The sequence below is a fragment of the Dendrobates tinctorius genome, unplaced genomic scaffold (genome assembly GCF_039654945.1).
Source record: "Dendrobates tinctorius isolate UK_male_01 unplaced genomic scaffold, ASM3965494v1 ptg000157l, whole genome shotgun sequence".
Taxonomy (NCBI): domain Eukaryota; kingdom Metazoa; phylum Chordata; class Amphibia; order Anura; family Dendrobatidae; genus Dendrobates; species Dendrobates tinctorius.
In genome coordinates, this window is record NW_027361824.1 from 13442844 (window position 1) to 13459384 (window position 16541).

The 16541-nt window shown below is 46.0% G+C and overlaps 1 protein-coding gene across 3 annotated transcripts in view; it reads left to right on the top strand.

The window, feature by feature from the left end:
* The first annotated feature begins 220 nt into the window (after positions 1 to 220).
* Positions 221 to 16541, top strand: part of SLC9A3 (solute carrier family 9 member A3) — a 95155-nt gene continuing 78834 nt past the window's right edge. For all 3 annotated transcript variants that reach the window (XM_073548598.1, XM_073548599.1, XM_073548600.1), the window contains exon 1: positions 221 to 673. In XM_073548598.1, coding sequence (XP_073404699.1) covers positions 466 to 673 — 208 coding nt within the window. In that variant the 5' untranslated portion in view covers positions 221 to 465. The remainder of the gene's footprint in view (positions 674 to 16541) is intronic.

Consider the following 16541-nt stretch of genomic DNA (forward strand, 5'->3'; position numbering starts at 1 on the left):
CCTGATATGTTCAGTTCATTTATACTTATTGTGTCTGAGCAGCTTCGGTAAGCTTTCAGCACGTGCTCTAAACAATTAGAAAAAGTTTAGGTAAATGCAGGTTGCACAGTAGGACGGTACTTTTCCAACACTCTTATGTAAACCTGATAGGTGTTTTATTTCACAAGGTAGGGGAGAACAGTTTCCAGCTTTTTGTAACACCTGCTCACTGGGAGGGAAGAGGAGGAACCGTCCTTGGTCCTGTGTATCATAAAAGGAGGGTTCCTGTGCCAGTTCACACCCGTCCACCTTATTCCTTATGTAATGGATCTTAGCAATAGGCACTTGAGAATCAATACCTGAGACAAGCAGGACTGATAAGGGAGACTGTATGAGTGAAGGACGATCCGTGCAGTCCTAAGAAGGTCAATGGTTGCTCACCATAAGTGTACCAGGCGCTAGATCTTCACGGTCCATATCACAGCCATGGGAAAGACTTCCATATTTTTGGCATTAATTTTTTCCTATCCACTGATCAGCGCAACCGTTCAAGACAAAGACCCCAAAAGTGAGGGCGGTGGGCACAGTTCCGAGACACCTGACGGTCTTCAGATTGTCACCTTCAAATGGCACCATGTTCAAGAACCGTACATCATCGCTCTGTGGATCCTGGTGGCAAGCTTGGCTAAAATTGGTGAGTGAAACTTCCCTCTTATTGACTTTATACTCTTCGAGAACTTTTAAGATTTTCCCACATTGTTGGGATGATGCATCCATCTGATAATTGTGATCCTAAATGAATGCTTTGATGTAGTCCCCAAAACTGGACATCATAATTAACGACCCAAAGAATTTTACAGTAGTCGATTATCGTTAACTTTAAGGTTCAATACACGCAACGTTTTTTTGTTGCAAATTTTTCCCCATGTTTTTCTTGCTTGTAAAAAAAAAAAATTACCAACAGAATTCAGTGACAGTAAACGATATAAGAGTTTTGAAATCTCATGTAGACATTGCAGGGTTTTTTTTTTTCAGGGTTTAAATTTCTGCACTAATAAACACAAGCATAAAGAAGGACCAGCAAAAGAAAAAACTGCATGAAAGACTTAGTAAAAGTGCAACAAAGCACAAATCCGTGACGAAAAATGCAGAATTACCTTGTGGATTTTCATAATTTTTCATACTTTCTTTTACATAGAAAAAACAAACCCCAAAACACATTGTGTGCTTTGAACTAAAACACACATAAAATAAAGTTTTGGGGGAGAATTTTCAGGTGTGTTTTTTTTTTACTTTTTTTTTATATTGTTGAATCAGTAGTGAAGCTTAGAGTTTTTCCAAGCATAAAATGTCCAAGAATTGACATGAAGCATCTTTTTTCCGAGCTGAGAAACATGGGGGGAAAAATAGTATTATAGGGGTGTGTTCACACTGAGTCTTTTTGCTGAGTTATTGAAGCAGAAACTCCAACTTATCAAGGAGGATTATGGAGAGTTCCTGCTCCAAAAACAAAGCAAAACTATTCAATGATGTGAACACAACCTAGAAGTGTAATAGGAAGCTTTGGATGCAGATTTTAGAGCAGATGATGTAAAAAAAAAAGCTCTGTGTGAACGCACCCTAAGGCTATGCGCACAAGTTTAGTTTTTGCTGCTTTTTTTATGCAACTTTTACGCTGCATTTCACTGTACCAGCGAAGTCTATCATATTTCAGAAATCTTATGCACACACATTGATGTTATTTTCCGGACTGATTTCCAAAACTGCTGTATTTTTCAAAACTGCAGCATGTCACTTCTTTCAGTGATTTTTCTGCGTATTTGCAGCATTTTTTCACCCATAGGAAACAATGGGTAAGTGCAAAAACGCAGCAAAAAACGAAAGTATCAGTCTTTGCTGTGTTTTTGGTGCAAAAGCCAAAGGAAATTAAATAATGTTTTTTTTGGGGGGGCACTAAACTTCATCAACATGCATAAGAGACAACAAACACAGCAATAAAGAGCAGCAAAAACTCAGCAAAAAATGCAGCAAAACCTGCTTTTTTGTAAGCAGCTTCCTTACTGCCAAGAGAGCAGGTCTTGCCTGCAGAAAAAAACTGTTAAAGTGTGAACATAGCCTAAGAGCGTATGTTCACATGCATGCAACTGCTGTGGATTTTTTTTGGTAGAATTTTTGGAATATAGTTGCAGCAAAGTAGATGAGATTCAATGATTTTTGGTTCTACGTAGCAGAATCTGCACCAAAATCTGCAGGATTTTGCAAGGTTTTGCTGCTGATGATTTTTCACCATGGAAAAGTCTAGAACCAAAGTTCAGCTCCTTACATGTACATGGGGTGCTTCTGCAGTGGGCACAGATTTATGGACACATTTGGCACTTATAGTAAAGAAATCCTGTTTGTAGACATAGTGGACTCTCCCTTCTTATATTTACAGCCCTGAGTATAAGAAGGTCACCAGACAAATCTTTTTCTTGGCTTTTGATCTATGTACATACCGTTATCAGGACCTTTTTTTCTTAAATAAATAACTGTAATTGTGATCATCTTTCGATGTATTTCAGCCCTGTGTTACTTGGTGTTCCTTTCCCGAAACCCATATAATGCTCTGCCATGCCATTGTTTGTACTCTGGTGCTCAGGGCCGGCGTCACCACCCAGTGCACCCGGTCAAGTGCCAGGGCCCTGATCAAATATGGGTGCCCACTCAGCATCAGGGACACTAGCATGCTATGGGGCCCATTATTTGGGGGGCCCAGTGCCAGCATGGGCGCTGCCACCGGGCATACCCCATCATGCTTTAAACTGTTTGAGATACTTACCTCTCCCTGTTCCTCCGCAGCTCCAGTCTCTTCCTTTTCTTCTGAATCAGTGACATCTCAGGGCAGAGGGTGCGATGATGTCACTACAGACCGTCCTCTGTGCTGAGCACTGCAGAGTCAGAAGGTGCTGAGGAGACCGGAACTGTGGGGAACGAGGAGAGGGGAGTATATGATTATTTATTTTTTATGTATGGATCATTATATGGGGCCTATTCTGTATGGAGCATTATATGGGGCCCATTCTGTATGGAGTGTTATATGAGGCATTGGGGCCCATTCTGTATAGATTATTATATGGGGCCTATTATTCTGTATAGAGCATTATATGGGCCCATTCTGTATGGAGCAATATACGGGGTCCATTTTTCTGTATGGAGCATTATAAGGGGTCTATTATTCTGTATGGAGCAATATTTTGGGATCATTATAATGTATGGAGCAATATATGGGACTTATTATACTGAATGGAGCAATATATGGGGTCCATTAAACTGAAAGGAGGACTATATGGTGCCCATAAAATTCTATAGAAGACTATGTGGCGCCCATAATACTGTATGGAGGACTATGTGGTGCCTATATAATATTGTATGGAGGACTATGTGGTGCCCATAATACTGTGTGGAGGACTATATGGTGCCCATAATACTGTATAGAGGACTATGTGGTGCCCATAATACTGTATAGAGGATTATGTGCTGCCCATAATACTCTATGGTGGACTATGTACTGCCAATAATACTGTATGGAGGACTATGTGGTGCCCATAATACTGTATGGAGGACTATGTACTGCCCATGATACTGTATGGAGGACTATGTGGTGCCCATAATACTATATGAAGGACTATGTGGTGCCCATAATACTGTATCGAGGACTATGTGGTGCCCATAATACTGTATGGTGGACTATGTACTGCCCATAATACTGTATGGTGGACTATGTGGTGCCCATAATACTGTATGGAGGACTATGTAGTGCCCTTAATACTGTATGGAGGACTATGTAGTGCCCTTAATACTGTATGGAGGACTATGTGGTGCCCATAATACTGTATAGAGGACTATGTACTGCCCATAATACTGTATGGAGGACTATGTGGTGCCCATAATACTGTATGAAGGACTATGTGGTTGCCCATAATACTGTATGGAGGACTATGTAATGCCCTTAATACTGTATGGAGGACTATGTGGTGCCCATAATACTGTATGGAGGACTATGTGGTGCCCATAATACTGTATGGAGGACTATGTGGTGCCCATAATACTGTATGGAGGACTATGTGGTGCCCATAATACTGTATGGAGGACTATGTGGTGCCCATAATACTGTATGGAGGACTATGTAGTGCCTATAATACTGTATGGAGGACAATGTGGTGCCTATAATACTGTATGGAGGACTATACTGTCTGATCTAAGATGATAAGTCTGCAGTCACTCTGTGTGCTGCGAGGATTCGCCAGTTTCTGAGCTATTGTAGAATTTACAATAGATATCACTCATGTAATGTAATTCGTAAGTGAAATCTTTGGCATTGTACTATATCTATATTTCTTATCTGTGCATCATGAACTGTGGTATGTGCTAAAGGGGCCCATTGAGACTGGAGCCGGCCCTGCTGGTGCCCCACACTGTGCATGATATCGAGTCGTTCAAATCGTGATTCTTTTTTTTTTTTTTACTAAGTATTAAAAAAAATTCTAAAAAAAGAGAGCTGAGGTGGATTGCATGACATTCCTCAACAGGTGCAGGACTGTTACGAAAGTTGAGGGAAAAAAAACCTACAAAAATCAAAATGTTTAAAGTATGTTTCAGCATTCTTTTTATTCCTGCAGTGTTTTTAGCACCCCCCCCTCCCAGAAAATGTTGAAAAGTGGATGGAAAAACAGGGATGTTCCAGTGTAGACAAATGATGGCTGGTATACACTACGTGATAATAAGATAAATCGGTGTGGGTACGACAACTGGCACCCCGCTGATTGTCAGAGCGGTGCTCGGGTTTCTCCCCGTTCCTGCCCCAGACACAAGACTGCGGTCGGGAGTAGATGACACTTGGTGGCACACGCTGCACTTCTCTATCGGTGCCATAGACTTTGAATAGAGTGGTCTTGTATGTGAAGGGGGAGAGGGGACACAGGTCTCCCATTCTGGAGATCTTTAGATCTCTGCAGTGTTCAGATCTATATTTATGGACAGAACTTGAAGCTTGGGGGCCCCAATGCAAAAGTCTCCATCAGGGGCCCCAAATATCATGGGTTTTTATTAATATCGATCTATTCAAATGGGCCAAATAGATCTTTTGGGCCCCCTTAGGTTCCGGGCGCCAACATTTCAACCTATAAATGTTGGGTCCTCATTGAAATAAAAGGGAAATCGGCACCGACAAGGTGGGTTTCTGCAACAGAAATTGATATGCTGCGTATTGAAATAAAAAGCCAAACGTTGATGTTATTTAAAGATTTTACATGAAGAAAATTCACACCAAATAACAAATATGTGAAATAGACACCTGGACAGAGGGGCAACTGTGGAAATAGGCCTCACTTACTTTGTTGTCCATAGCAACCAATCGGAGATCAGCTTTCATTTCTTAAACTGCTCCAGGAAAATGTAAGCTGCGATGTGATTGGTTGCTATAGGCAACACAGAGGGTTTTTTTCTTCTTCTTTTTTTGTTTTTAATTTATGTTAATATAGATAGTTATGTTAAATCTGCCCCCCTTTTCTTTAGGACAGCACAATGATGTGTGATAAATTAGTGTCTAAGGTGAAGGTTTAAGAAACTGTCTTATTATCCCCAGCAACCAATGACAGCACAGCTTTCATGTCTTATATTGCTTTTTCAAATTGAAAGCTGTGCTGTGATTGGTTGCTAAGGGTAACAAGGGCTTTCTTATAGGCACTAGGCCCTAAAGGTTTAGAAAGCCTGTGTTGTACCCCAAATTTCAGTGCTGGCGGTGTTATTTTTTAACAAACCTGACAATGACACTAACTGACTAATGCGCAACCAGAATTTAACCACTTCATGCTGCAGACAATTTCCGTTTTTGCATTTCCTTTTTTTCTCCCTCTTCTTCCCAGAGCCATAACTCTGATAAGTTGTAGTTTTGAATGCGACCATTCATTTTACAACACAGTGTTAGGGTTTGAGGATCGCACTAAATATAAATATAAGAAAGTGCGATCGCAACCCGGAGTGCACCGTGCAGAGATGATAAACTGCTGCTCGGTAATGGCGGAGTACTAACAATACACCGGAGGGTTAACCGCTGACCCGGAGTGTATGGGAGCGAACTCTGTTACTTCACAGAGCCGCTGTAACAAATGCCAGAGCCTGTTAACGTCACAGGACTCGGCGGAGTGAGCGCTAGTGTACAGCCCCAGAGACGCTGGGTTAGAGTCCTTCTAGACCACTAGCACTCGGCGCCGCAACTGCGGTGCCAGGAAGAAACCTGAACTAAACAGAAACCGCACTAAAGTGCATAGAGTGCTGTACTGGCGGACGCCACTAACCAGCCTAGACTCAGGACTGGAAAGCGCTCGCTAGTAGTACAGGAGTGCGCACAGCGCCGCTCTGACAGGCGCTGCAGTAGATGCGGTACAGTGGTGCCTTACAGCTTGGCGCACACTGGCGCTAACATGTGAGAGGATCTGGGAGCACTGCGGAGCTAAGCAGTGCCTCTACTCGGCGCTGACTCAAAACTCTAAACCCTACTTACATGCGTATCAAAGGGAAGGTGTTTCATAATGAGTCATTCAGCGGTTCACAAGCATCCATCATCACACACACCACTACAAATTCCGAGCGGCCATGCAAACCTTTTATAGCAGCGTCCTTCCGGGACCTTCCTGATGGTCCAATCCGAGCTGCTTGAGGACCTGAGCATGTGACCTCCAACCTCCGATGAGAGGTCGTCCCACGGGCATGCTCAGTAGGCTGCAAAAAGGACTCTGGAGCTGCTCGCTGCTGGCTAGTGCGGATTGCTAAAGCTGAACCAGAGGTGGCGGCAGCAACCAACCTGACAGCACTAGCATGAGCAAGACTCCGCGAATGATGCCTGTTTGCTGAGCAGCCTCCTCTGCGGTCGGGACTGAATGGAGACCACAGAAGGCAAGGCTCGAGATTCCTCCTGTGCAGAGGTCGGCACCTGACGCCTAACACACAGTGTACTGGAAAACCGGAAAAAAATTCCACAATTCTGACATTGTTTTATACAGTGTACATTTTGTGGTAAAGACTACCTGATAATATGATTCTCCTCATCAATACGATTATGGCGATACCCAACATGTCCAGTGTTTTTATTATTTTTTACCAGCTTTTTATTGATTTTCTTACATAAAATATACAAATTATAGAATAGAAAGGATAAGTATTAGCATACAAAAATATATCAAATGTCCTAATAGTTATCAAGTAGGGATGAGCGACTTTGCCTTTTTTAGGGTCGAGTCGGGTTTCGTGAAACCCGACTTTCTCAAAAGTCGAGTCGAATGAAATCGTCCAACTATCGTAAAAAGTCGGAGGTCCGACTGAAACACGAAACCCAATGCAAGTCAATGGGGAAGCAAAGTCGTCAGTGAGTGGAGGACAGTAAACACACCTACAGTACATGCCGGACCGCTTTTTTAAAGTGCGCATGCCCGAAAGATTTTCGCTGGCATGAATTTTAACCCTAGAGGCGGCGAAATCTCTCTCTCTCTCTCCCCGAACGCTGCACATGTCATCTCGTTGCCCACAGTGTACGTCCTTGCTCATTGGCTGAAAAAAGTCACGTGCAGGCCTTCTGGGAAAACTGACTTTGGCGCTCGGGTCGACGACCGCATGGCTGACTTCACACTGTGGTCGTGAAACCCGACATTTGCATAAGTCGGCGACTTATGAATCTGGCCGACCTGTTTTGCTCAACTCTATTATCAAGGAATCTCAATAAATTCACATAATCCTTCCAATTTGCCTCTTTCACCTCCTCCTCCTTATATATTCTTCCTTCCTGTGTTCCTCCTCCCATCCTTCAACAGTTTCTTATGTCTTAAATCCAACCATACTTAACAACCCTATCCCTTCCCCCCTTCCCTCCCACTCCCCATGTGACACAGCCTCGGAACCTCCCCCCTATTTTTTCAGCTTACCTAGGGATCCTAACAGATCTTCCTTCATATACCATTCAGTAGATACAAATGTTAACATTATTTGCCTTATTTCTTCTCCTGAGCATATACCACTTATGAACTTTCTCCACTTAGTGAAAAAATTGCTGTCAATCTTTCCTTGCTCCTCTCCACCACCACTTTCTCCAGCATGAGCATTTTTTTCAGCTGGCTTATCACTTCTTCTCTCGAGGGAATTTCTCTCACCAACCATTTCTGGAGAATTGCCCTTTTACTTATCATGACTATATCGTGGAAGAGAGATGGTATTGTACCCGCTCCTTTGTCTCCTCCCTCCTGATGATGATAATGGAATAGCCAAGCCATTGGTTCCAGCTCCATGTTTCTATTCCAGATTGTTCGAACCAACCCCTGAACTTGCTTCCAAAATCCCTCAATTTTTCCGCACTGCCAAATCCCATGGTATAAGTCCGTTCTTTCCGTATCACATTTCGGACATTTCACCAGTTTGTCTTGTTGTCTAATATTCAAAAAATTGAAACCATATATAGCTCTATGTATAAGTCTGTATTGAGTGTCTCTCCAGATTTCGTTTACTATCTTCTTCCTCATCTCCATCCACCCTTTTAAGATTTTTTCTTCCCCTTCTTGGTCTCCCAACTGCTTTGCCCATCCCTCTAAAATTTTCCCTGGTATGTTGGGAACTAATGTTTCTCTCAAGTCCCTATAGAGACCTGAAATGGTAATCTCATGAATGTCCTTTAATAAAACCGTGTCCAAGTGCCTTACCCCATATTCATTGTTTACGTTGAGTAATTTCCTCATTATCCCTTGCTTTATCTGTTCATACTGGAGAATCTGGAATCGGCCCAAGTCATATTTCTCTCTTATTTCCCCACACGTCATCCATCTCTGCTCTGTATCATGCATCAAGTTCCTTAAGGTCCTTATTCCCTTCTCCCTCCACTCTCTAAACAGGTCATTGTCCCTCCCCTGTGGGAAATCTGGGCTTGCCCAGATGTTAATGAATTTTGAAATATTCCATGCTAGCCCAAACTTTTTCCTAACCGCCTTCCAGGTCATTACTGTGTCGCTACATATGAATGAGTATTTAATATTGGGTGGTAGATTTGGTATGGATGTATGTAATATTGATCTCAGGTCCCATGGATTACAGAATTCGGCTTCTAAAGTCCAAACAGAGTGTCTACTTGTTTGTCTAATCCAGTCAACTGCATGTCTCAAAATGCAAGCCAGGTTATAGCCTCTAATATTTGGTAGTTTGATCCCCCCCCCTCTCCGTTGGTAGCATTAACTTATTAGCGTTAATCCTCGGTCTCTTTCCCTTCCACAAAAAGTGAGAGAATGCCTTTGTCAATCTTTTTACATCTGTATGTTTGAGAAGTAATGGGATTGTCTGCATGGGGTAAAGGAGCCTAGAGAAGCTCATCATTTTTATCAGATGATTTCTTCCCAAAAGGGTCAGCAGAAGATTAGCCCATCCCTGCAGTTCTTTCTCTATACGTTCGATTAGTGGGGAATAATTTCAGGAATATAAAGCTTTTGCATCCCTCCCCACCAGCACTCCCAACTATTTAATTGTGTTTTTGGCAATAGGGATGTCACATAGTGAGCCTCTCTCTCTCTCGCCGCTCTTTTTTCTCCCAAAAAGAGTATTTCACATTTATTTTTGTTAAGTCTGAATCCTGCCAGTTTCCCGAACCCCTCAATTTGTGCTATGACTTTTATTATTTTATTGGTGAAAAAAAAAATCAGCCGTTTTCAGAAAGAACATTTTTAGGGTTGTGTCATAATTTTGCGAGACTCATAGCTGGCGTCCAAAACCACCATTTCGTTCATAAGTTGTATTTTTTGTTTTCTCTCAAGCCAGTAAATTTGAACAGACTTGATCTGCAAAATGAAACCCAGACCATGGACAAGTGTGAATTGTTGACCATCTAGTTTGCATGAGTCATCCTCCCTCACGCCAATGGTAGATATTGGAGAATAGAAGCTTTGGGCTTGTTTCGTTTCAGAATTTATTTTATTCTTACAGCTTCCAGGGGTATTTAGATGTGATAAAATGTCGAAAGAAAGAGTGGTCTAGAGAGGACATGGAGCTGGTGGAGACAGAGGAGTCTTGAGATGAACAGGAGTGACTGATAGAGACATAGGAAATTGGAGGACATGGAGATGTCTCAAGGGGACAGAGTGGTCTTGAGAGGGATAGAGAGATCTGCAGGAGAGCTAAGGAAAGGTCTGAAATGGCTAAAGGGGCTGGAGGGGTCAGAGGGTTATAGAGAGACCAGAGCAATTGAGGTGACAGAGGAATGTAAGGGGGACAGAGATGTCTGAATTGCACAGTGGAATCTGGAGGCAACAAATTAATCCAGAGGGTACATAGGTTTCTTGAAGAGAACTGGGGGGAGGGTCTGAGGATGGCAGAACTCTCTAGAAGGGATGGAAAAGTCTAGAGGAGATAGAAATTTAGGGTGGATGGAGGTTTCGTAAGAGTGAAAAATGGTCTTGAAGGGGACAGATGGGTGTGGCGGGCACTTTGGTGGTATAGATGTAATCAACTGCAGGTACGCAGGATGTCGCCACGGATCTGAGACAGACCAAGAGTTAAAGGTTTATTTACAGGGATAAGCGATTGGGGGGTAAATGCAACAAGAAAGTAATAAAACAGTATTTTCAGAAAGCAAGCAAAGAAAGGGGCGAAACTTATCAGTCTGGAGAAGGCTTGATTGAATGGTCTGATGCTCCAGTGTTGGCACCGTCAACAGCGGTGCGTGAAGTCTCTCAAGTCTCAGACCACTGTGAGGAGATGGGGTCCAGGGAGAACGATGGGATGCTGTGCGGTGATACGAGGTCCTGCTCTCACCGGTCTCAGCCACAATTCTCCACTCAGTAAATTTCACCAAGGGAACGCTGCTGCGCTCCTTGATTAGTACAACTACACTTCTCCGGGGGTTCAGGCCTGTGACTACGTCCACCGGGCCTGCGCGCACCAGCGTCTGTCTCTGACCTGTCAGTGGAGTCTCCTACGGTGACAGAGGTTGTCGGGTTTGCATCAACTCAGTCGGTGCTCACAGCATTTTGCCTCTCTGCAACAGTCCTCAGTCGAAGGGCCCTCATGCTCCGAGAATGCGGCGCAACTGACAACTTTCTCTCCTGCGCTCTGCACTTTCCCACCCTTACTCCTGCCTGCTTCCCACGCACAGCGTCTTTTAACAGGTACCCGCCTCCTTCTGTCACATGGAGAGTTCGGTCCCAGTCAGATAACCTTCCCCCCTGCAATACTGTTGGCTGCCTCGATGGTTCCAGACACGGAGCAGGAGAGGTAGCCCCATTTGAGTTCTTCCTTTTCTTCACCCCCTTACATTCCCCCTCTCTTTTCACTCGCCATTCCACGGGCGAGAACTTCCGCAGTTCCCTTTGAACTGGTCTTGGTTAAAGCGAATGGGGGGTACACCGGCAGTTCATCATTTGGAGCGTCGTAAATCGGAAGGAGCGAATCAGACTGCATGGGAGGAATGGTGGGTTCAATCTCTCTCGTTGGGCTAACAGCCTCAGGCACCAAACTGTCTTCAATGTCCCCTGAGAGAAGTTGCAAGTAGAGTTGAGCGACTTTGGTCGAATCGGGTTTCATGAAACAAAATTTGTTTCAGATGAAACTGGTCAGACTAGGGCAAAAAAAAGTCGGTGTTTCGTCCGAAACCTGACCCCAATGCAAGTCAATGGGAAATAAAAGTCGGCATTGAACGGATGACATTGAAAGCGTCTTCCTTCGCTTCTGGCTGGACTTCATAAACAGGTACTTCAGCTTGGACTCGACGCTTCACCCGGTACTGGCTCTTCTCCCATCGGTGCTCTAGTTTATCAAGAGGGCGTTTTTCCCTTACCAAAACTCGGTCCCTGGCCCGTAGAGCTGTCCCACGAAGAGGGGAAACTTGAGGATGCTCCAGTTCCTGTAGTCTGGTCCACAACAGACGGTGGAGAGTTTGCAGCCGATGGCAGTGCTCTCGAACCCAGGAGTACACCCCCCGTCCATGGGTATTCCTCCTCAGGCTCTAGCTCCAGTTCAGTTACTTCCCAGGCCGTCCGAAGAGAAGAGAGTATGGTGTAAAGCCGGTGGTACTGTACTTTCGATTGTTATACACCCACACCAGCTCAGGTACATATTCAGGCCATCGAGCCTTCTTCTCTTCCTCCAGGCTTCTCACCATTTGAATCAGAGTATGGTTAAATCGCTCGCAAGCTCCATTTCCCTGCGGATAATAAGGTGTTTTCCGTGACTTCCCGATCTTATACAACTAATGCAATTCCTCCATCACTTTGCCGAGAAAACAGGCATCCTGGTGGGAGTGGATACGTTTGGGACATCCATACACCTGGATGAAGTTCTTGCAGATGGCATGAGCAGCCGAGTCAGCGGTCTGGTCTCCCGTTGGGGTTACGACTGCGAATTTTGTGAAGTAATCCATCATCACTAAGCAGTGTTCGTAGCCCTGATGCGCTGGTCCAATTGTCAAATAGGCTATTATTAGTAATTTTAGAGGAGCAGATTACAAAACCGTCTGTGTAGGAGCCCGCTGTTTGGGTGGTTTGACTCACAGCTTCGGTACTGTTGACAGATCTTCTCCACCACACTTTTCAGATTTGGATGATAGACCAGGCGCTGCAACCATTGAAAGGTCTTCTCTGGACCAAAGTGAGATCCTTTTTCATGAGCCTCCACAACTACCCGGGACAACAAAATGAGGGAACCATGAGTTCTGGTTGTAGGAATATCTTTCGATACAATATGCCATCCCACAGCTGACGTTTTTCCCACTGCCGCAACATTCGCAGCATGTGGGGAGATGAAGTACTCCTCTCTTGGTGACTGGGCATTTGTTTAGTCACAACCCATCGCCTCAGCCATGCTATTTCCTGATCTTCTTGCTGTACTCGGACCCAATCGTCTTGGGGCTGATCCAACAGGCATACACAAGATGTCGCCTGCCCTTACTCCCGTGTTACTGCCACCGTCCTGGCAGTTCCTCCAAATTCGGGGACTTCCACAGCCTCCAGCTCTTCATCCCGATTAGGCGCCGGCCTACGGTAGATTATTCGGGACAGGGCGTCAGCATGGGTATTTTCTGCTCCTCTCTTATAGGAGATCTTATACCAGAACTTCGCCAATCGAGCTACCCAGCATTGCTCCAGTGCCCCGAGCTTCGCCTTCTCCAGATGGACCAACAGATTGTTGTCTGTGTGCACGTGAACTTCCGAGCCGGCCAGATACTCCGCAAACTTCTCCATTATAGCCCACACTAACGCCAACAACCCCAGCTTGAAGGAACTTTGGTTATCTGGGTTCGTCTCTGAGCATGTAATGACCGGCTCCCCTACGCTATGACTCATTCTTTTCCATTCTGTATCTGAAGCAACACTGCTCCAAGTCAATGCAGACTCCCGTCAGTATGCAAGATAAATGGCTGGGTGAAGTCAGCGTAGGCCAGCACTGGGACATCCGTCAAGGCCATCTTCAGGGTTCGAAATGCTTGCTCTTGGCGCTCACCCCACTGCACTTTCCTGTTATTAGCAAAGGAGGACACTCCCTTCAGCAACTCCAGCAGTGGATTGTCGATGCGTGTAAAGTTCTTTACGAAGCAACGGAAGTATTCTGTGAGTCCCAGGAACGCTCTCACATCGTTCACAGCCCTTGGAGTAGGCAACTCCTGCACAGCAGCGATCTTCTCTTGAGAGGGTCTCACTCCTTCTGCCGAAACAATGTGTCCCAAATACTCGATCTGAGTTCAGAAAAGAAGGCACTTCTGTGGCTTTACTTTCAGCCCATGTTGCTGTAGCCGACTCAAGACCTGCCCCAGTCTTTGTAGATGTTCCTCAAATGTGGGGGCAAAGACAATTATGTCGTCCAGATAAATCAGGGTAGCCTCGAAGTTCAAGTCCCCTAAAAATCTCTCCATCAGGCGTTGAAACATTCCTGGAGTGTTGGCAAGGCCGAACGGCATACAGTCGAACTCATATAGCCCCATCGGGACTATGAAAGCTGTTTTGGCTCAGTCTTGCTCATACATGGGGACTTGCCAGTATCCGCTGGCCAGGTCTAGTGTAGAAAAGTACCTGGCACTTCCTAGGGCAGACAAGTACTCCTCTATTCTTGACAACGGATAAGAATCCCATACCGTGCAGGCATTGAGCCGACGGTAGTCCACACAGAAGTGCAGGGTTCCATCCTTCTTCCGCACTAGTACGATAGGAGCATCCCACGGGCTATGGGTTTATCGTATCACTCCCGTCTTCAACATTTGCGACAGCATTCCCCTCACTTCCTGGTACATCTGTGGAGGAATTTGACCGTAGCATTCTCTGATAGGCGCCGCATTCCCGGTGGGTATTTCGTGTGTTATAGCAGTGGTGCTCCCAAAGTCGCCCTCGTGCTTTGCAAACACTTCCTGGTATTTTCCTAGCAGGGACTCTACCTGTGGAACCTGTTGGGGGTCAGTTCCGTGAGTTCCGTCCGCATTCGTTCCACTATCCGCCACCCCTCCTTCACCAATTCAGGGTCCGGTGTTACTTCAGCATCTACGGTCACCATCCATGGATCCTCCAGCTTCACAGTCAGCTGCACTGCCTCAGACGAAACCAGTTCCTCGGGCATTCCCAGGATGTGGGCCACTTCACTTCTAGGGGGCAAGGTCACGTCGTTCTCCCCTAAGTTTACACAACGCACAAGGACAGTTCCATTTCGCACCGTAGCTAGTGTTCGTGCAACTAATATACCCGACGGTAGCTGATCGGCCTTGCTGCGTTCCACTTGCACTTCGACCCCCTCTAGAGGCTTAGAAGCCCGGACGGGCAGGGGACGCACGGTCTGTCCAGGGAGCAACACTCGATTAACATATGCGGGCACTATTACTTTGCCCGGCGATTTTCCTTTACTACATGTCTCCTGGGCCTGTGCCGTCCGTATCAGCTACTGGAAAATTCTCCTTTGAGGGGTATGAATGCTCCGCTGCCACAGAAACTGGTCTGGGGACTCATTGATAAGAAGGCTCGTGAAGTCTTTAAGCACGTTCATGCCCAAGGTCACGGTATGATCTTTGGCCGCCTCTCCATCTATCAGCACGACTCCCCTTCTTCCTACATCTTTGCTGCAGACCACTATGTTCATCCATACCACATCTGTGACCGGGATGGTCAAATGGTTGGCCGCCGTGAGGTTGATCACCGGTCCCCATTTTGGTCGCATCGCCTCTGTAAAGTGGCGGCGGAAATAGCCCTCCGGCATGGTGGTAACCTGAGAGCCTGTGTCTACCAGATAACGCACTGCTCGTCCGTTCATCTCGGCCCAGACCAAGGGACATGAGGCTGGTGGGACTGTCATAAACTGCTTCACCATCTCCCCCTCTCTTTGAACCGGGTAGAACAGTGGCATGCGCAATTCTCCTACATCAGGAGGATCCCCATGCGTCTCTTCCAGTATCAGTAAGACTTTGTCCAGGGTATCTCTCGTCTGGGAGGGTCTAAGCATAACAGAGTCCCGGGCCTCTCCCTCTAGGGCCATCATTGCTGTCTCTTCCTTCAGGGCCGGCGTCATGGGATGCATCCGCATCATCCCTCGGATATGCTCTGTCCAGCTACAGAACATTGCATTATTCCCAATAAATTTTGGCAGATTGTTTAACATGGCTCCCAGGGAAATACTAGACCTGGGGCCTCCCCCAACTGCTTGGTCTGCTGCCTCCGCGCCGTTGTGCGACATCCTGCTGACTTCACCACTTGTAATCAACTGCAGGTATGGATAATGTAGCCACGGATCTGAGACAGACCAAGAGTTAAAGGTGTATTTAATTGCTCCATGCAGGGAGAAGCGATTGGGGGGCAAATGCAACAAGAAAGAAATAAAACAGTATTCTCAGAAAGCAAACAAGGAAAGGTGCAAAACTTATCAGTCTGAAGAAGACTTGATTGAAGGGTCTGATGCTCCAGCGTTGGCACAGTCAACAGCGGCGTGTGAAGTCTCTCAAGTCTCAGTCCACTGTGAGGAGATGGGGTCCAGGGAGAATTACAGGATGCTGTGTGGTGAGACGAGGTCCTGCTCTCACCGTTCTCAGCCACAATCCTCCACTCAGTACATTTCATCGAGGGAAAGCTGCTGCGCTCCTTGATTAGTACAACTACACCTCTCAGGGGGTTCAGGCCTGTGACTACATCCACCGGGCCTGCGCGCTCCGGCGTCTGTCTCTGACGTGTTAGGGGAGTCTCCTCTGGTCACGGAGGTTGGCAGGTTTGCGTCAACTCGGCGGGCGCTCACAGCGTTTTGCCTCTCTGCAACAGTCCTCAGTCGGAGGGCCCTCACGCTCCGGGAATGCAGCGCAGCCAACAGCTCTCTCCTGCGCTCTGCATTTTCCCGCCCTCACTCCTGCCTGCTTTCTGCGCACAGCGTCTTTTAAGAGGTACCCGTCTCCTTCTGTCACATGGAGAGGTCGGTCCCAGTCAGATAACCTTCCTCCCTGCAACACTGTTGGCTGCCTCTGTGGTTCCAGACACGAAGCACAAGAGGTGGCCCCATTGAAGTTCTTCCTTTTCTTCACCCCCCTTACATTTATTGAACAG